The following is a 21,223-nucleotide window of genomic DNA, read 5'->3' as shown; positions in this document are numbered from 1 at the left end:
AATGTCTTATTTTTCAATTCCAATTAAAAGAATAAAAATAATTATGTACAAAGTACTATAAATTACAAGATTTTGCATTATATTATTGGCAATAAATTATATATAATCCAGAGATTACTATTAAAATATGTCAATGCAAGTATCGGTTCAGGAAGTAGATAATATAAAGTGATAAAATATTTTAAGACTACATGTTAAATAAGCAAAAAATACAAAGGGTTTATAAAATAGTTTAATGTTCAAATTTAATTTAATTCTTCAAATATTAAGCAAATGCGTTTTTGAATAATAAGTCGTAATAAATTTAATTAAAATTCAATAAAAATAATAGAAATATATATATATATATATATATATATATATAGTATATGATAGAAAAACTAAATACTATACCATCGTATACGAATAATGAATTAGAAATCATAAGAAATCTTTCTTAAAAGGATAATTAATCAATAAATTGAAAAATATATTAACGTAAAATATATTCGTTAGTAACACTAATCGCTTATTAGCAGCATATTATATTTTATAGTAAGTGAAAGAGTTAGAAATTACATATTGATTTATTTATATATTTATATTGTATTTCTTTATTAATTATTTAAATTAATTAATTGAATATTGAATTAGAGTTCATAAACATTTATTGAGAATGGGGAGTGAGTAAGTTTGAAAAAGTTTACGTTTATAACACGAAGGAACCTAAATTTGTAAACTAATATAATTATTGGGTATTTTAATACATCATGTAAATTAAGATTGTATACATTTAATGTTATGTAAGGAGCAATATTACAAGTTTTAATTGTAAAACTATTCAAATAAATAAATATAAATTAAAAAAATTATATTAAATTATTAAGTCCTGTACATTTCAATATTCAGAATAAAGTTCATGAAAAATTTGACGGAGGAATATTTTTTATTGAAATAAATGAATATATTTAAAAATAAAAATATATACATCTTATCATCGCATTTATTAAACATGAATATCTAATTAAATACCATTTTAAATAGTCTACCTATGAATAAATGTACAAATTTCCTTTGTACTTTACCTTACTAATTAATTATCCATCTACTCGATGAAAAGGCAGTAAAGCGATTAACGTTATTATATATTTGTTGTATATACTTAAAAATTTGGAACAAATAATAATTAAGTTACTGATGGGGATGTAACACTAACAAGCGAATAAGATCTTATTTATATTTTTATATTAAAGTAATACATCTTATTATCACAATACTGTAACATAACTTAATATACAAAACTTCCTACCAGATTTTTTTAAAACTATTCGATAATTTCAATAACATTTCTAAAAGAACTTTTATTGTAAGAACGTAAGTTAAGATGAGTGCTTATAAAAAAAAACCACAATTACAATTATATATAATAACTACAACAAAATAATTAAAAATTTGATAACATATATATATTTGGTGAGCATCAGTGCGTATATTTACATTTTGTCAATATAGTGTTATAATATCCCTGTTTGGTAATTTATTTTGGTTTATTAAAATTGTTACCGGTACTATTTGACATGCATAAACGACAGTTCGATTAAATGTCTCCATTTTCGCTTGGATGTGTTATGTCTTTTTAATATTATGATTATTTAAGTTTATTAGCTTATTTACTTAATATGTTTCAAATGAATATATTATCCGTGAATTTCTTATTTTCGAACAAATTCTGACTCAATTTCAAGATTTACAATGAACAATAATTTTTGTACCATCAATTTTTTTACATTTAACATTTGAATTAAGTTCAAATTATTCAATTATTTTGAAAAACTTCTTATTAAGTAATGTCAGATATTGATAACCTCATAGAAATGAAATTAATATTTTAATCAATAATTTCAATTTACATTAAATTCGCCAAAATAAAAAATTGAATTAACAGTTATCTGATTAAATTACATTCATAAAATTTCAAAAAGTTTCAAAATAATAAGAGTAAAAATGATAAATCATAATATAACATAATAGAACTAAAATTGCCTATAATACTCTGATATAAAATTAATAATGTCAACAAGATAACACGGAAATACAATATTTACAATATTATTCAATACACTTGGTTAATAAAATGTCAAGTAAAATCTTGCATCCATATAGAAATATGTAAAAAATATTTAAATAGTTTATGTACGAATTTTATTAAAATTTTTCTAATATCATTATACAGATATTGTGTATAAATACAAAGAGTATGTAATATAATTAATATAATAAAATATATAATAAATGAGAAACTAAACGTTTACACTTTCTACCTTAACTTATTTAGGCAAAAAATGAAAAATTTCATAGAATTCGAAAGGTTTGTTCTAGATTACAAAATGATAATAAATTTTAATTGCCAAAATATATTTCAACAATATGCACAATAAGTGCTCATTTTTTATTTATTAAAATATGTTATTATTATCATATTAATAAACCTAAAATATCGAGGCTAACAAATAACTCGATCTTTTAATTTGAGACTTAGTAAAATAATTTTTCACTTTTGTTTATAAGGATTTATTTATAAATGTGTAAAATTATATGTGCTGTAAAATTTTAGATACTTTTTCAATAGTAATTTTAATGGTTTCATTCAAGTGTTGAACTTATATACAACGTTAACTTCAGCTTGACCCTGTTTTACAAACAATTTTTACTGCAAGTTCTATTTTTGCATTTTATTCTCGCGCTAATCCTGTTTCCTATACAAATATTTTTATAACAAAAATAATATGTAAATTACAAAAAATAATATTAAATACATGGTATTTTTCAGAAATATTAATTGAATTTGTTAAAATCGGCTATATCGTGCAAAATTACAAAAAAATCTCCTATTTACGAAAATAAATGATAAGTTCGTTCTCATAAGAACATCCGATTATCATATCAAGTGTCAAAAAGAAATATCAGTGAGCTAGATAAGAATTAATAAACCGTTATAACTATGTGCATATAAGTAGTTATATACGTAATTTAATATACCTTTGTAAGATTATGTAACTATTAATAGAGTACTGCCACTAAAGGAACTCACTGATGATATTAATTATAAAGTATTTCTATACGCAATAAAAATAAATGTTTCTACTATTTGATAATGTAAATTATCTATCACAAGGTTATATAATATTGAAAAAGAATATTAACAAATATTGATTTTATTTGTGTGATTTTATTTGTGTGTGTGCGCGCGCGCGCGCGTGTAAGTAAATGTGTAAATTCTATGATTTTTTTGTAATTATGTGTTATATATGAAGACACATTGATCGAGGTATTTAGGATTATATTGGTGCTATAACTTCGATAGAAGATAGGAATCAAGCCCGGTCTACTGATTCATATTACGAAATAGGTAAGTAGGTGAATAGGTCAAATCGATATCAAACCTACAAAATTACCTAAACTTAAAAAATTAATGATGAATTCGTATTATTTAAATAGTTTATAAGAATAGTAAAAGCAGGCTTTAAAAATTAATTGTATTTAATGATTACTTTATTAAATATTGAACAAAACGTTAATTTTTTTATTATTCTTAATTTTAGAGATGTAAAAAAGTATGCGTTTATTGATTTAAAATTTATACTTTTATAATAAACTGCTTTCAACAAAAGTTAATTTATATCAACATAATATTTTGTCAAATTATTATTATAGAAACGATATTAACACTGCACGATTTTGTTACAAAAAATAATAAATAATGTTTCATGGTAAATGAATCAAATGTAATATAATTTAACTTATATTTTGTATTAAATAGTAAAAAAATTTCCAATTCAGTTTTCTCATAATTTTATATTTTTATAAAAATTATTCCATATCAAATAATTGACGTTTAGATTGAATGAATGAAATCTCGGTTAAGTCAGATTTACTTTAGTTCAAATATAGTTAAAATTAAACATTATTTAAATTATTAATCCTATATTATATTTAATCATCATTACTTTATTTTCGTTAATTAATCTCTAAATCATTAATAAATATAAACAGTGTATCATCGATTCTTTATTTACAAAATTGATTCCGATGTAGATATAAATTGATTTATTTTCACTGTGACTTTTAAAAGTTTAATTATATTATGAACAATAGTTTTATAATTTAATGTATTATAATATAAGTTTATCATGATAAATTAATTAGCTTCGCCTAATTTTGATCTATTGGCTCGGCAACGAACATTCTGATACGCACACATACACCCAGAACATATATATTATTTGCATACTGATGGACTGTAATAAAAATATAATTTAAATAAACTTAATCTCTTATTTCTTAAACCGTGCGATTGTGATATAAGCGGGTCATTATTACATTTTCTAGAATTAGCAAAAATATTTTAATCTGATTGTTCAATATTCTATTTCATACAGTTCTCCGTTTAAGCCCAGCAGTTCTCATTATTTTTCTTAAAGATGTAAAATTTGAGAAACATATTTTTAATGATTTATTTATTAGTTCATACGGCATAAATATATTGGAGCAGGAATTAATGATCTGTATGAAATCGAAATTGTCAAGAATAGAGTAGTATTTTAAAATAAAGTAAAATATAATATATCGTATTTAAAATTTATGTATTGACTGGTTTTTGGTAATAAATTCAGATATATTTCAATAACATTTAAATGTAAATGTAATTTGATAATATAGGAGAATCAATAAATGACTGGATATGAATAGCAACTAAAACGATTATAACTAACAAGTGTTACAAAACATATAGACACTTTTAGTACGTAGCACCATATAATTAAATAATAACAAACGGTTACGCATTAAAAATGATTTACATAATTGAAGGCATAAATGGGAGATGTGTCAACAAGTTTTTAAACCATATATATATATATATATATATATAATTAAAAATACGATTTTTAATTACGATTTTTGATATCATTCTTTACAAATAAATAAGCAAAATAGGACTTTCGAATAGTATTCAGACTAATTATTTTAATTGTTTTGACTTAAGATCTGCTTCCTGCTTATGGGCTGATTATATCTCACGTTAACATTTCTTTTTATTACATTCAATTACAGCTCTCAAGAACTATATGTATCTATTATTTTATATTTAATACGTAACTTATGTTGTAGTGATACTAAAATTACACTAGCAAATAATGAAATACCATTAAAATAATAATTAAATTGTTTAAATTAAATATTTAATAAAAGCATTATTAATAATTATTATAATACTAAGTTCATATTTATTTAAAATTTATTTATACCTATTGTAATATATACATCGAACATTTGGCCGACTGAGTAAAACAAAAATAATTTTAGAAAATTCAGACGATTTGCAGTTTCCCTTCTGTATTTTACGTTTTGGGACATTATGTATCGTTCCAATTATTTCAGTGTTTATGTCTATGCTAAATGCTAAAAAGATCTTAAACCTTGAAGAAAAAAAAAAAAAAAAAAAAATGTCTCAATAAGAAAAGATTAGTGATAAAATTAATTACGGATATTATCTTATTGAAAGTAGAAAGGGATGGATGTATGTACGTGTGAATATTCGGTAACTAGCATATGCATAAGTATGTCGTTTATATAGTTTGGTCATCGTAAATAATATAGGCGTAATGTTGGTATAATAACAGCAACATTATTAAATCCGTTCGAGAGCCCAAGATTAATGATCGACGACATCAAATATAGCGAGACATTTATCGCGTAAGCAATAATCTCGATATCGTTCCATGCACTTGCATATCGAAGAAATATTGAAATTCATAAGAAAAGATGCTCACTAAAGATTATTGCTTGCCTTTACTTTTGGTAGTTGAGCAGCGGCTTTACGATCCGATTTTAGCGATTACTTAATTTTTTCTATCTCCTAAAACGCTTATCTTTTCGGGTTAGAGATTAGATTGAAGTTTTTATCCAATTATTATCAATCGCTTAAGAAAATTAAATGGTGAAATTGTTCGTTCGTTTGTCTTGACGTGGGTTACCGTTTATTGAGAAACGCGAACGTCGAAACTTATTTTAACGAATGTATATAACCTAAAATGTCTATCGGAGAAGGTTTTTATTCGTAATCGTTAATCCGTATTATCATTTCAGAATTAGCTGATCTGCAATTTAAGGATCGTATCTCATCTCGTATCATCGAACAGAATATTTAAACAACAAAAAGATTTTTAATAATATTGTGCTTACTTAGGATGTACTTTACTCATTACTTTCATAATGCTTGATAACAAAATCAATTCATTTGTATGTTTATTATTTACCGCGTCCCATATTAATGATAATAATAATAATAATAATAATAATAATAATAATAATAATAATAATAGTAATAATAACAACAACAACAATAATAATAATAAGACGTAAGAAGAGCGCAATCAGTTACCAAACTCACACGAATTATTAATGCCTTGACATATGCTTTTATCGTCGTATTATCACCAAACGGACGAAAATATATTTATGAACGTCAAATGCACACTTGTACGCGCAAGAAATAACCTCAAAGTATCGTCTCAATATGAATAGGTGTCAAAAATAATGAGCGAAATGGGCACACGAGGGAAAGACAGACACCTACTTATTTGCTGTCTCGGAACTCGCACGCACACAAACCCGCCTATTCGATTCATCGAGGAGAACATTTAATTAAACGGCACTTTCGCGAGTTCGGCCAAATAACGATAAGCTGGGCGATTAAAACGACCCCCGGCCACATCACATTACGTACACACCCGAGGCACAAGCACATTAATTAAATGCGTGATAAGGCTCTTGCAGTGGCGAAGGCCACGAGCTCTTACCAAAGGATGCAGCATAATACTCACAATAACAGAGGGGCACCACGTAGGCGTAGTATGACCAGAAGACGATCGAGAGGATGAAAATGACGGGTATCCACTTGACAGCTTTGAAACACCACCAGCAACCCGAGCCAGCCTTACTGTCCATCGTGGGCATAATCGGCGGCTAACTTGGGCTCGAGGATGCCTCGAGATTTTCGCTCTCACTTGGCTGGCGAGCTAGTGTCGTCGTTGCTGTCGTTGCTCCACCACGGCCCGACTTTTTCCATTTTTGTTTTTCCGTGTCGGGCCAGGGTGGCCGAGTACCGTCGCCGACGAAGAGAAGTGGAAAAGCGGCCAAGGGAAGCGCGACGAGGTTCGCTAAGGTCCGCTACGCGCTCCGATATCACCGTCACTTCGAACCTCTTCTAATCGCCAGCACGACGGAGTCGTGCTGCCGGCGATGGCGAGTCGCGAACACTTTTCCTGTTTTGCTTTCTGCTTTAGTTGTAGTAGTAGTAGTAGTAGTAGTAGTAGTAGTAGTAGTAGTAGTTGTTGTTGTTGTTGTTGTTGTTGTTGTTGTTGTTGTTGTTGTAGTAGTAGTTGTTGTTGTTGTTGTTGTTGTTGTTGTTGTTGATGTTGTTGATGTCGATGTTGTTAGCCAGCGAGGCAGCAGTTGCAATTTAGCGTAGGGCAGTATGAAGGAAGTCGCGATCTCGCTCTCGCACGCCGTAACTCGCTTTTCCCTTCTTGCGCGACTGCGCGCCTCGCGACGTTGCCACATGCACCACTGCCCACTAAAACGCAACATGGAGTGGAGTCTCAGTGAGTAGGTGTGTACGTGCGCGAATGGTGGCTTCTTTTGGCTTTGCTATACTCGGTAGCGGATAAAAGGCCGATACGCGACTAGAGATCTTAATATCTCTATTTTACCTGTCGTATGTTATGTATATGAATAATGAAAATTATGAGAATGCTGCCTGTTTTGGGTTGTCGCTGCTTCCTAGTGAATCTTATTGACGAGGCACCCTTTGGCTTACTCGCTACTACATTCTGTTTTGGCTCTTTTAATTATTTGAAAACTAGTATTCTTGCATACCTGTGTACCATATTTTCAATAGACAGTTGGGATTAAATTTTTTTATTTACTACTTTAAGCCCAAATCTGTAAAGTTGGGCTGTTAGGTTTTTAAAGCTATTTAATTTGGTATTTTACTCTTTAATAATAGCAGTTTAACATGATATTTTTTATTCGCGATATAATAATTTAAGATTTATTAAAAATGAGTGCAAGCATGTTTATTTTATTTATTTATAGTAATTAGATGTGCGTTCGAATTTAACAACTATTATTTACAATAATATTTATACAACGTAAATGTACAATTTATTTATAAGCTGAATCCAAATTGGTTAATCCACTTAAGGCCTTCAACGGTACCCGATCTTGGCTTATATTCCAGGCCAATATAGTCGGTGTATCCATGTTTCTCTAATAATGAAAATATGTATCTATAATCTATTTCACCAATTGTGTCTGGCTCGCTTCTATCTGGTACTTGCGCTATTTGAAAATGACCTGAACCAAGGAGGAGGATGCATTAAGATTAATTTTAAAATTAATTGCCAAATTAATAATATCGCAGGTTAAAATTCTGATCAATAGAGGCGAAGAAAAAAATATTTTAACTAATAAATAAAATGAATTGAATATATAAATACTTAAACACTTAATAAATATATAAATACATAAACACTATAATAAATTTTGTGAATTTAAATTTTACATGAAAATATTATGTAAAATAAAAGAACGGCGCAGCGTGTAACGCAACATTTTTATTTATTGTCTGTATTAATCCGAATAATGAATTTTTTAAAATATTACCAATAAATACAATAATTTTAATTTAAATTACATTTCATGAATTTTGAATGAAACCAAATATTAAGTCTAAGATGAAATTAATATTCGACATACCGATATAAGGAAAACACCTTTCAATAGTGTGTGAAATTTTTCCAGTAGAAAGTTGTAAATGAAAAATATCTATGAGTAATTTTAAATTTGGACTATTAATCTTTTGGATAATTTCCACAGCTGAAAAATATTTAGTATTTTAAAATCTCGTTTGTAGTGTATCATTATTATGTCTTATCAATTATTATATAATTGAAACATATATTTTTTACCTTTTTGGAAACTATTCATATAATAAGTAGGTATGGTTATACTATTTATTGGTTCGATGAGACCGACAATATTTTCGGATGCAAATCTGCTTGCTGCATACCTTAAATTTTTCTCATATACTGTGTCGTTAGCAGATGTACGTTCTTCCACTTTTCCAGCCATAACATGAATTCTAAATCATATATTATTTCATATATCAATTGAAATATGCTTTTATTAAATTGTAATTATAAGATCGTAGACATTTGACTATTTAGAAACTAGCTTGCTATAATAATTAGTTTAGTTCAACAGTTTAACACACTTTTAAAAACAATTGTACATGGTTTTCAGTGTTTTTTTTTTTCTTTTAATTACTAAGACTGGAATATATTTTTCTACTCACTTCTTGCAATCTAATGCTTTTGCATATTCTATAGTACGTTCGATAGAATTCTCAAATTCTTTTTCTTTTCCTGGAATTGCAGCAAATCCAAGCTCTCCTTTCGTTGTATCACCTACAATTTATAATGAAATTAATTATATAAATATTAATGTTTTACTAAAGTAAATTTACAATCCAATAATAAAGTTAGATCAAATTTAATAATACAGCTTTATTATTCGCAAAATAATTCACTCTATTTTTAATAATTGTATTTTGATATAAAATAATTGTACCTGTATATACATTGATAAGAGCTTGATGAATATTAGCATTGTGTTTAGCCTCTGCGACTTGCTGTACAGTAAATCCAAGTGGAAACCCACTTTCCACGGCCTTAAAACCTGCATCTTTAGCTAATTGATATCTATCAATAAGTAATGGAGCTTCTTGAAACATAAAAGAAAGATTGCTAGCAAATTTGAGAGCCATCCTTACTCGTCTCTGCAAAAAGTAAATATATAAGTACATAAATTATTACACAGAGATTGTACTTTATAAACAATATAATATACAATGTATTATATTAGTCGTTTAAAAGTTTATTGTCTTACACTGTTTAACTCATCTTTTTTTATTCTTATATCTGCAATAAGAATAATAAAAGACTATTAATATATCTTCAGTTAATTGAATTATATTATAAGCATTTTTAATATTAACATGTAAAATGGGTATTTGAAGGCTTTATTTTATGATCTATAATTTTATACGACAATAAATATATATATTAATAATTTTCTGAATTAACAAGTAGCTATTTGTTCGATCTTGGCTCGTTAAATATTGGTTCAAATGATTATTTAATTACCGACCACAGTAAATAAGATTCATTATAAAATAATAAAAATCTGACATTGAATAAACAATATTTGAATGGAATTTCGTACGTTAATTGCAATTTCAATGTTATATTTTAAAATACAGATATACGAAAATTCTATGATTGAATTGTTTATGCTTAAATGTACATTTTCTATCATGAAAATAATTATATATATTAGCAACATTTTATATCTATCTAATTATTTTGGTTAAAGTAGCAAATAAATAAATTATAAGTTGATATTTAAATAGATAGTCGTCTCAATATTTTCAAAATCTTCTTTATCCAACTTATTTACTAAATATTATTTTATCAACTTTATTTTCCGTTTAATTCCGTTTTTTATTTATCATAAAATTATAATTTATATTATTTATTACGGACCATTTATAGATTTTTATGGTTCATTTATTATTATTTGATGAACATAAATAATAATTATGTTACAGAATTGGTTGAGAGAAAAATATATAAATACTAAGTGTCTATAGGGTTGAGTGAGATTGTATTATAAAATTATATGTAAAGAAGATCGCGTATTTGCTCACTTTTTTCATAATGTCTTCATTACTAAATTAATATTAACTTATACGTATAATTGAAAATAGAAAAGGATTTTTTTAACTAAAAAATATTTAAACTTAAATTTATTCTGAATAATTATAGAAATCAATTTTAGTATGTTTAAACAAATCAATAATTCAAAAGTTAGGATTCACTGTTCTAATGCAATAACTGTCAATAACATAAATTTGAATGCTATACAAGTTATATATACATTAAAAATTTAAATTATAAATAAAACCAATTTCAAGAATTATTTTAAGATTCCTACATATGTTTTGCAACATTAAAACTGTGAACTGAACATTAATTTTATAATGGATATTTCTTAAATCATTCGCATATTCTATTTATTTTTTACAAAAGTGATTGCTCACTTTGAATTAATTTTTTAATTGAATTATTTTTTTACATTATTTACAAAATTTGACACATAAATTGATTTTTCTTTTTTATAATTGTTCTGCTTATTTACGATATCTTAAAAAACATTTTGTTTATTAACAGCCATACAATTATCAGATTAATCTTTATTTAAATAATTTCTTATTATTAATTATGTGGAATGGAACGAATGAATTTAAACATGGGATGTGCATTTATTCTAAAAATAAAAATAAAAAATATTCGATGTAAGCTAGCAAGCGAAACAAAATTACTCTCATTACAATTAATTGATTACATTTTATTCGTGCTAATTGATGAAAAGTAAAATATCAATCTGAGTAAATTTAAAGATGCTATTAGTATAAGGTAACGCATGAATATAATGTTAACAAAAGTATAATGTTAAAATGCAAAACATATTTTTTCTTCTAAATTACGAAAAATTTTAACTTGTAAATTAATTAAAATATATTAAATGAATGTAAAGTAAATTGTGATTATCAAGATGCAATGAGAATAAAATTTATAAAAAATAAAGTAATACGAGTTTACCATTTTTCTTTTAATAAATTATAGTAAAATATCGTATATGAAAAGAAAAGTTACAATTATTGATTAAATTGATAAAGTCTTTATTCAAATATAATTTCATTAAATACAAATAAATCACAAAAATCCTTAAAAATATTGATATAACAGATAATGCTAATTAACTTTATTTTTATAGTACGTGTTCTATTGAATTAAAAATCATATATTTATGCTACTTTAATTTAATAAAAAGTTGAATGTAAAAATTTTGCTTATATGAAAATCTATGTAATTTATTGTCATTTATTTTAATAAGATTTATAAAATTATATAATAAATAAATAATAGTCTATTAATTAATTTATTATTTTAATAATAAGATTTATTGAAAATGTTTTTAATTATATATTCTTGAATTTATAATTTAAGCGATGAAAAAAAAATTTATATTTACGATAAATTAAGATTTCCCCTGATTTCTCATAGTTTTAAATATTTCTGAGACTGGTCATTATAAAATAAATTGTTAATAAATTATTTAATCATTTAAAATGTATCATAAGTATAAGGTGAGGGTCGTTATTTTAATAAGCAATATTGTTGCAAAAATAGATTTTATTCGACTAATTTTCAATGAATTATTTATATTAATTAATATTGTTATAAATTCAAGTAAAACGAACGATTTTTAAAAATACAATTTTTTAAGTAATTCATTAATAATCTTATGTTTGAAAAATGAATTAATTATAAAATTGTAAAAAAATGGCCATTTTTTACTTTTATTAACGTCTTAAAGCGTTTGTTATATATAATATAACACTCATTTTTATCATTTATTATGTATATATATATATATATCATTTATCATTTATCATTTATCATATTATTGTCATTTTTATTACATATAGTAAAGATACCGTAATATAGCATATATTTAAAACATATCTATAAACATTTTTTTTTACCAGAGATATTGTCGTCAGCACAGTTCAAAATATTTGTTAATAAATGTTTCTATCGTAAAGTTACGCGCATTTATTTATTATAAAATAGATAACAAAAATGGTAAAAGGTTTATATCTTAGAATATAAATTTTTTCTTTTCATAGACTGTCCCATGTCTCATAATATGATAAAAAGCTGCAGCAGAACAATGTAGGGAGTAGTATTAAGAAAGAAAAAATCTACACAATTGTAAAATGTTGTCAAGCACGATCAAGTGACGATTATCATATAGAATTATTTATGTACGATGACTCTAAGCAACCCATCAATTTCTCCCACCAATCCCCGTTTGGATCAACAGCATCAATAAATGACTCAAAATCGGCTAATCACAGTATTCAGACCAAAAATGAAAATAGCATGGACATTGATAGAGAGATAGAGAGAGAGATAGAGATAGAGAGAGAGAGAGAGAGAGAGAGAGAGAGAAAAGAGAGCAAGAGTGATTGAATGAGTTGGCCGGTATGAAGAAGAGTAGGAGGAGGTGGTAGTATAAAATTTTTTAAACAATTCCTTTCCGTAGGTAACACTAAAGCACAATGTCGTCACTATCGCCAACGTAGTGGGCAACTATATCCTCTCCGCACGTAATGTCATTTTTACTCGTAGCGCTCTCACCAATTTGCCAGAAACCAACGACGATGACGACAACGAGGACGAATTGTCGGCGTCCGTGAATTCAATGCCGAGCTTCACTTCCTCGCGAATTCTCTTGACCGTCCTCTCGGAGATCCTGGCATATTGTGCAGCGCGCTTGGTGGCCTGCTTCAATGGGGGAAAAGAAGAGATTTCTCCCGGGCCTCCTGGTCGCAAAACTCTATTATCGACTTGATAACCTCGCGCTTCTTGCTTCGAATTATCGTGCCTTTCTTGCGACAGTCCCGGCTATGCGCGTCGACGACATCTTGCTTCTCCAACTCCTCCACATTCATAATATCTCTTCCGCGGGATTGAAAAATGCGCCGTGTCCGCTCTCGGCGGATATCCATTGCCTGCCTTGAAACCTCCTTCCCTCGCGTCATTTTCAAGGTTATGTTTACTGCCGTCCTCGTCTCGTCTAATCCAGCCTTTATTGTTTATCATTCAGCCTGTTGGCTACCCTCGGACACAGTCGCTCTTTCGTATCTCTACGTAATCGAGTCATTATTGACAAGGATTAATCGAGAATTATTGACGAGCCAAGCAAGCCTCGTCTCACTCTCGTCACGCAGTTAGATATAAACGAAGACGGTCGACGACTTTTTGACTCCTCGATGGTATCGTCTATTATTTCATTCACTCTGTTTTTACATTGAGAATTACTTATCACGCCAATACAGCCCGGCCATTGTTGTTTTATTCTTATTTTCAAAATACTTTCTCTTCCCGTATATGCCTCAATACTTTTTATTCACACATTTATAATCATGTAATATACTTTTTTAAATACACGCATTACATCCCACACGATGATTAAAGTATGAAAATTTTAATAGCATAACTGCGTTTCCAGTGCACACTTACACTATATATTTATATTACAAATAACATCGCTTTAACAACTCATCTTCTAATTTGTCTCTGGCCATTTTCTCTAAGGATCAAGTTTTATCTAAATAAAATTGCAATTTATATATAAGTGAAAAACGCTAAATACATACCATTCAGTAATCAAGCGAAGAAGCGACTAAAGATAACAGCAAGTACATCGAACTTATGTACGCGCACAATACGTTTGGATAGATATTGTGTTAACATAAGTGGGGATAAATTTCACGTATAATGATAAAAAGGCTGATTTTTTTTTCTTTCATTTAACAAACCGTCTGCTTTAGTTGGATGTACTTCGCGTCGTCTGTGGCTAACCTTATACTTTGGTTAAATTCTTGAAATCTATCGTTAAAATGCTATGGTTTTGCGTGTGTTTGACGATAATTTCTTTTATGGATATTTAATTTCACGTTGCTTTTTTTTTCGTTGTTGTCATAGTATGTATAATTAATATAGGGGACACAAAATATTCTAATCAAATTCTGCGGTGACAGTATTGACGGGAAAAAAAAAAAAAAAAAAAAAAAAAAAAATGTACATATTTCGTCTAACCTCAAAATAAGTAGCTATAGAAACTCGTAATCTATATTTTATATTTGTTCATTGCGGAGAATCATAATTAATTAAGAGTGTTTAACAAATATTTTTGCTCAGTATCTGTAGTATTAATATATTTTCAAGTATATTAAACTCATTCTTCAGCCGAGTTATTATTCGAACATATACGTATTTTACATATAATTAAATATTCTCAAATTTTATTATAAACAAATAAATTATTTAACAATTAAATAAACAAAACTGTAAATTTTAACTTCAAATACTGTATACTATTCTTTTTATTATATTTCTAATCATAAAATTCTTAATATAACATAACAGTTATTATTGTATCGATTGATTTATAAATGAATTAATATTATATTATTCATTAGATAATAATTATATGTCATGGAATTATTAATATAAATAAATTATCATTGTATATCAATGCATTTCAATATACGTTCAAATAAATAAACACTTTCAAAGAAATATTTTTATAGAGATTTATTTATGTACAGAAGTAATTAGATTTGCTTTTCTCAATATATTTATATTTTTGCTAACATGTAAAAATGGACAATTCTGTTCCTGAAATTATTTTCTTTTTCTTTTTGAAATTTTTTCTTCCACTACCATTATTTTTTTATGATAAATTCCACATTCGCTATATTGAACTAATAACTCTGTCCTTTAGTTTATTATTGCATCAAGGGTATACATGCCAATATCACCTTGAAATCAATGTATTTGTTACACTATTCTATATTGTTTTTATATAAAGGTATTTCAGTCATAGCAAAAAAAAAAAAAAAAAAAAAAAAAAAAAAAAAATGTTTATAACATTAATAGAAATGAAAGATATTGTATTGCATGAAAGATATTATATACTTTTTATAATATTTAATATTAAAATTGTGATGAAAAATTATTGAAAGATTATTTTTTGTAAAATACTCATATATGTAAAATATATCAATATTTAGTAAATTTAGCATCGGTATCATTCGATAATTAAAAAAGTTGTTACCAGTACGTGGAATAATTTTTATATATTTTAATACAAATTTTTAGTCTAATTATGGGCTTTTAAAATAAATGTCATTCGTACGATTTAAGTAAACATTTTTTTATATATTTTTACAAATTGCTTTGGGTGAAAATGATGAATTTCTATACATTAATCGGATTTTAATACATGCATTAAGAAAAAAATTATCGATATAATGTTATTGATTCAACGATGACAGTGACGAAAGAAACTTGAAAAAATATAAAACAAAAAGTAATAATTGCTTTATAAAATTATTTTCTTAATTTCCATGAAAAGAGTTACGTAATTTTTTAAAAAAACATTTTTTTTTTTTTTTTATATTCTTTTAATTCTAAGCAAATACAAGAGAAACAAGTTTATTTATTCGATAATATATTTCGATATTGTTAGATATTTAAACAGGAATAAGACCGTTCAAATAAAAGAAATAATCGAAATTTCGTTTATTTTTGTTTTTTTTTTCCTTGGAGCATCGCGTTTTCTTGTAAATGCAGCCTTGCTTTAGTATTGTTTCGTTGTGTGGCTTAGTCACACTCTATTAGTAATCGTAGTTATTTCTTTGTCTTTATTAAAATGTATAAGACCACACTGAAAATAATATTTACAATTTTTGACGTTACTTGTCATAAAATTTTTTTTTTTTTTTTTTTTTTTTTTTTTTTTTTTTTTTTTTTTTTTTTTTTTTTTTTTTTTTTTTTAATACGTTTATGGTTAAATTGAATGAAATTTTTGTTTCTTATTAAATTAAAAAGATCATATAAAAAAGAATATGATATTTAATAGATTTTCTCAATTTTATTCTGTACAAATATTTTGAAATATAATATTTAATTTCAATGCTTTACAAGTTTTTATTTTTCTACATTGAAGCAAAATAATAACTACATTATTTATATTTAATAAAAGGGAATTGGTTTTCTTACAAGTTTTAAACAAGATTTAAAATTTCCTCTATATTTTACCGTTATAATACGTTACTCGTAATTTTCTGTGTACAAAGATACTCAATCTAAATGTCAATGTTAGAGCATTAATTTTATACTTAGAAGTATCATTAACGTCATTTATTGATTATCAATTAATTTATTATAACATTTATTAATTTTATTAATTAATGAGAATAAAATTACTACTGTGCATATAATTTTTTATCGGTAAATGAAAGAGGAGATCGTAAAATATGAAACAAATGTTTAAAAGTGTTAACTTAAAATTATAAAATAAAGCATTCGGAGAAACAGGTTGCTGAATAAATAAAAATTAGGAATAGTAGAGTAAATAAAATTCCTGCAGATGATAATCACTGCTTGAGTGTATGACTCGTTGCCATTAACGCGAACCGAAAGCTTGAGAAACTTTTGTGAGAAATCTGCGGCTTTTACATTATTAAAATATTTCATTTTATAATTAAGATAAACAGGCGTTGATTTATAATCAATATAAAAAGCTTAAAGACAAATTAAGTAGCGTTGTCAAATGTATATTTATTATAATGATATACTAAATATGCATTTTAAGTTCAATTTAATGCATTAAAATATACTTTGTTGAATTTGATTGTTAAATCGAATGAATAGTTATAAATTTTTATAATGGATTTAAATATTTGGATTAATAAATAGATTACCATATGTATTTTAACAATTTGATATTTTATGTACAAAGTTTTTTTTATTATATTACTATTTTTTATATATAAAGAAGATTTCATATACAGACGTAAACACTAATGTTAGCAAAAAAAAAAAAAAAAAAAAAAAAAAAAAAAAAGTAAAATAAATAATACATAGAAAATAATTTTCATCTAGTTTGTTTAATGAGTATAATAATATTTAATAATTATAATAATATGCTTAAAATGCACGTTAATTGCCATTTATTTGATAGTATTCACATTATTTTTCATAATATACATACACATTGTGAACTCTATTTTAAAATAATGTATAATCCATTTTAGCATAAATTGAATGTATTCATTTATTGAGAAAATAAATGTTTAGTTTTAATTCAATATATAAATACAAATATCTTATATTGCAGTCGCATTTATTATAGTTTAGTAGTTAAAAATAGATCCTACTTAAGATTATAAATTTCTATTATATATTCACATAATCTTTTATATTCATTGAACTATTATGATTTATAATAAGTTCCGTTTAATATAATAATTTATTACAATAAGTTTTTTTTTCATAAATTATTCATAAATTTTATCAATACGCTTTAGATAGCATTTTCACGAGATAGATGTGTTTTTCAATTCATTTTAAATGTATTCATATACGTAAAATGTGTTGAAGTCTCGAGAGTAAGTTTGAACGCGATAATAGTGACAGCGGATGAAACAGAAATGATATCGTTTTATACGGTACAAACCAAAGTAACGAAGCTGTAAGTATGGATATAATTACTATGTTATTGTAATCATCAATATTGAAATTGAGTAAAATATTTCGTAAAATTTTCCAAATCCGATGATTCCGTAAATATTTCATAAAAATAGAGTTCTCTGTGCGTTTTAATGTCATAGTTAGAAATTTATAAGCATATTTAGGGAAAATCAATGGAAACAAAATTTTCATTACCATAATTCATGAATACATTTAAATCGGGATTATATAAAATTACTTAGGAGTTAAATCATGGTATCGTTAAAATCGTTTATTATTCTGTTTGACAGTACTATAATTAAACATCTCTATATTGTAAATATGTTTTGTAAATAAATCAGACTACGTAAAAAATACGTTAAGTAGTCAATAGTTTAGATACGCGCGTATTACAAAAAATAAAAGAAATAAAAATTGATTGAGATAAAGGAAAATTGCTGTTTTTTTTATTTTTTTTTCTTATAACTACATGGCGCAACTGGGTACGTTGTCATCAAAATTTCGTAATAAAAAATCTAAGGTCCAAATATCAATTTGACAGCATTGTTATTAATTATATTATAATTTCTCATATAATATAGTGTATTAAGATTTTAGTAAATTGATTTTTTATGCACAATTAATATTTTTATTTTAACTTTCATAGATTTCTTTTCATTTAATTCATTTAATATATTAATATTGTTCTGAAAACAATTTTCTTAAATTACAAAAATTAACATTGAAATAATTACTTAAAGAAATTTGTCATTATTTTATGCCATAAATAGAATAGTTTGGATTATTGTTTTTATGAAGTCTTCCGTAAATAAACCAAGAATAGATGATTAAATTTATTTTCATTATTTCGATATCAGTTTTGTGTAATTTTATAATGTAATATAAGATTTATATATTAAGCAAAAGGACATATTATGCATAAGGATATATTTGCTCAATCATTTTTTATTATTACAGTCATTATATTTACCTTCTAATTAATTTGTTAAATTATTATTAAAATAATTGACTAGTTAAAATTAGGATTTATTATACGTATTATTAATGCCATAGATGAGATACAATCGATGATAATGGGCTTTGTGGATGCTTGTTGAAATGTTAAAATCTACAAATTGTAAAAATATTCTTAGATATTTAAAAAAATTTAAACATACTTTAAGTACTTGAATTGCATTTTGATTTTTTAGATACATACGTTTTTGCGAGACATTAATTATATCAGCAAAGGACAAATAAGTTATAATACAATTAATGTCAGTTACTAACGTTATATAATAAATGGGAAAGAAAGTTTTATGGTAATAATGAAATAATGTCATCGTTATTATCTAAGATTCAGTTGTTTATGAAATAATGAGTAAATAGTGAAATTCTTCGATTGCCAACGTAATGTAATACAAGACTCTCGATAGACTAATCGCGATTTGATCTATACAAACTAGAAATCTCGGTGAATACTAAGGTGGAGCGGAAGCTTGACTTTCTAACTAATTATCTCGAATAAGATACTGATATAATAGCACATCAATCCAAGTAGGCAGTTTTCTAGAGAATTTTTTTCTTAAAACAAGATTTTTGCTCTCCTGCGCCCTCAATTCTGGAAAAAAGTTCTATAAACTAAAATAATATAAAGGGATAAAGGAAGATAGAGTGTTAGAGTAATGGTGGGAGGTATTCAGGTGTTCTTATCGATTCGTTAAGCTCCTCTCTCTCTCTCTCTCTCTCTCTCTCTCTCTCCTACTCTCTCTTTTTCTCTTGACATACATATATACGTATGGTTCTCGTGGGAGACGGAAGGGAGGCTTCGATGACGCGGGACGCGTGCGTGCGCGCCCGCGCATAACAAGCTTCATCCTCTATCTCCGTCTTCTATGAGCTTACCGCGAGAGCGTCCACCAACCCGCAGCAGCGCCGTCCTCGCAGATCGTTCACGGTTTTGCTCCTCAGAACGCATCCGAGTTGCTCGGACGTGTCCCAAGGCCAAGGAGAGCCATCCACGGGGTACGTGTTACATATTCCTGGTACCGGTATCCCCATCTAAAGTCCAACTTGTTCGGGATCTATCTACATCGTTCACATAGCTCCAGTGTTGTTATACAATGCTCTTGTGCACCTCTTTACATACTAGACGTATGGGACTGTCAAGCATGTGCTGTAAGCCCAAAGCTCTCGCAGTACTGAAATACAAAATTTCTCATACGTCGGGAGTGTGCGTGCGTGCGTGTGCGTTTTACTTTCGAGCATCATAATATCGAATCATTAGTGTCTGCTGCTATTTCCGATTCTTTTGCCTCCTAATCTTATTTGATCAAAATTATGTTGCTTTTAAGGATCGTAACATTGATCGAGGTCTGGACGTTGAATCACTCTACTTGAAGGGTAATTTCGTGCTTCGCAGCTGTTAAATTTTCGTAGTTCAATTTGGTTTGTTCAGTGTTGATATTTTTATTAGTGTAATTATGTTAATTGTCGAGTTCGTAAGCATCGTACATGCTTCAGGCTTCTTCAGAGTATATACAAAGATGATATTCTTTAATATTTTTATAAACATTCAATGTCTTTTTGTTAGATTTGTAAACTTAAATAATTCACTGTCATTTTGTATAAAAAATACAATTTATCGGGGCTTACTGGAGCCTTTATAACCATATTCTGTTAGGTTATATTGTTTGCTTACGTATCATCGAAGAAAATATATTAGTGAAGTGTATGCAAATGAATCATACGTTTTCATTTAGATTGCATTTAAATCTTTGGTAATAAAGTCATGGCTAAACTATCCGAGGATTATTTATGAATGCGAAGGTCTTTTAGGCGATAAATAGATTTAGAAACTCTTCTATACATTCTTGGAATGTTTTATTTTAATATATTATTTATTTAAAATGTACTATCTTTAAAAAATATATTATGTTTAAAATAATGTCCTAAGCATACGATCACAT

At 26.4% G+C, this 21,223-nt stretch overlaps 1 protein-coding gene across 1 annotated transcript; it reads right to left on the bottom strand.

Annotated features, from left to right (window-relative positions):
* Window positions 1–8,172: 8,172 nt before the first annotated feature.
* On the bottom strand, window positions 8,173–14,500 carry Gip (hydroxypyruvate isomerase-like protein Gip). Its single transcript, XM_011501201.1, has 6 exons — window positions 14,393–14,500; window positions 9,673–9,880; window positions 9,398–9,509; window positions 9,012–9,184; window positions 8,800–8,919; window positions 8,173–8,397 (listed from the first exon to the last, which is right to left on the bottom strand). The coding sequence occupies exons 1-6, from the start codon at window positions 14,393–14,395 to the stop codon at window positions 8,210–8,212; spliced, it is 804 nt and encodes a 267-aa protein (XP_011499503.1). The 5' UTR covers window positions 14,396–14,500; the 3' UTR covers window positions 8,173–8,209.
* Window positions 14,501–21,223: the final 6,723 nt, after the last annotated feature.

Source organism: Ceratosolen solmsi, unplaced genomic scaffold (assembly GCF_000503995.2).
Source record: "Ceratosolen solmsi marchali unplaced genomic scaffold, CerSol_1.0 scaffold57, whole genome shotgun sequence".
NCBI lineage: Eukaryota > Metazoa > Arthropoda > Insecta > Hymenoptera > Agaonidae > Ceratosolen > Ceratosolen solmsi.
This window is presented reverse-complemented; position numbering and strand designations above follow the sequence as displayed.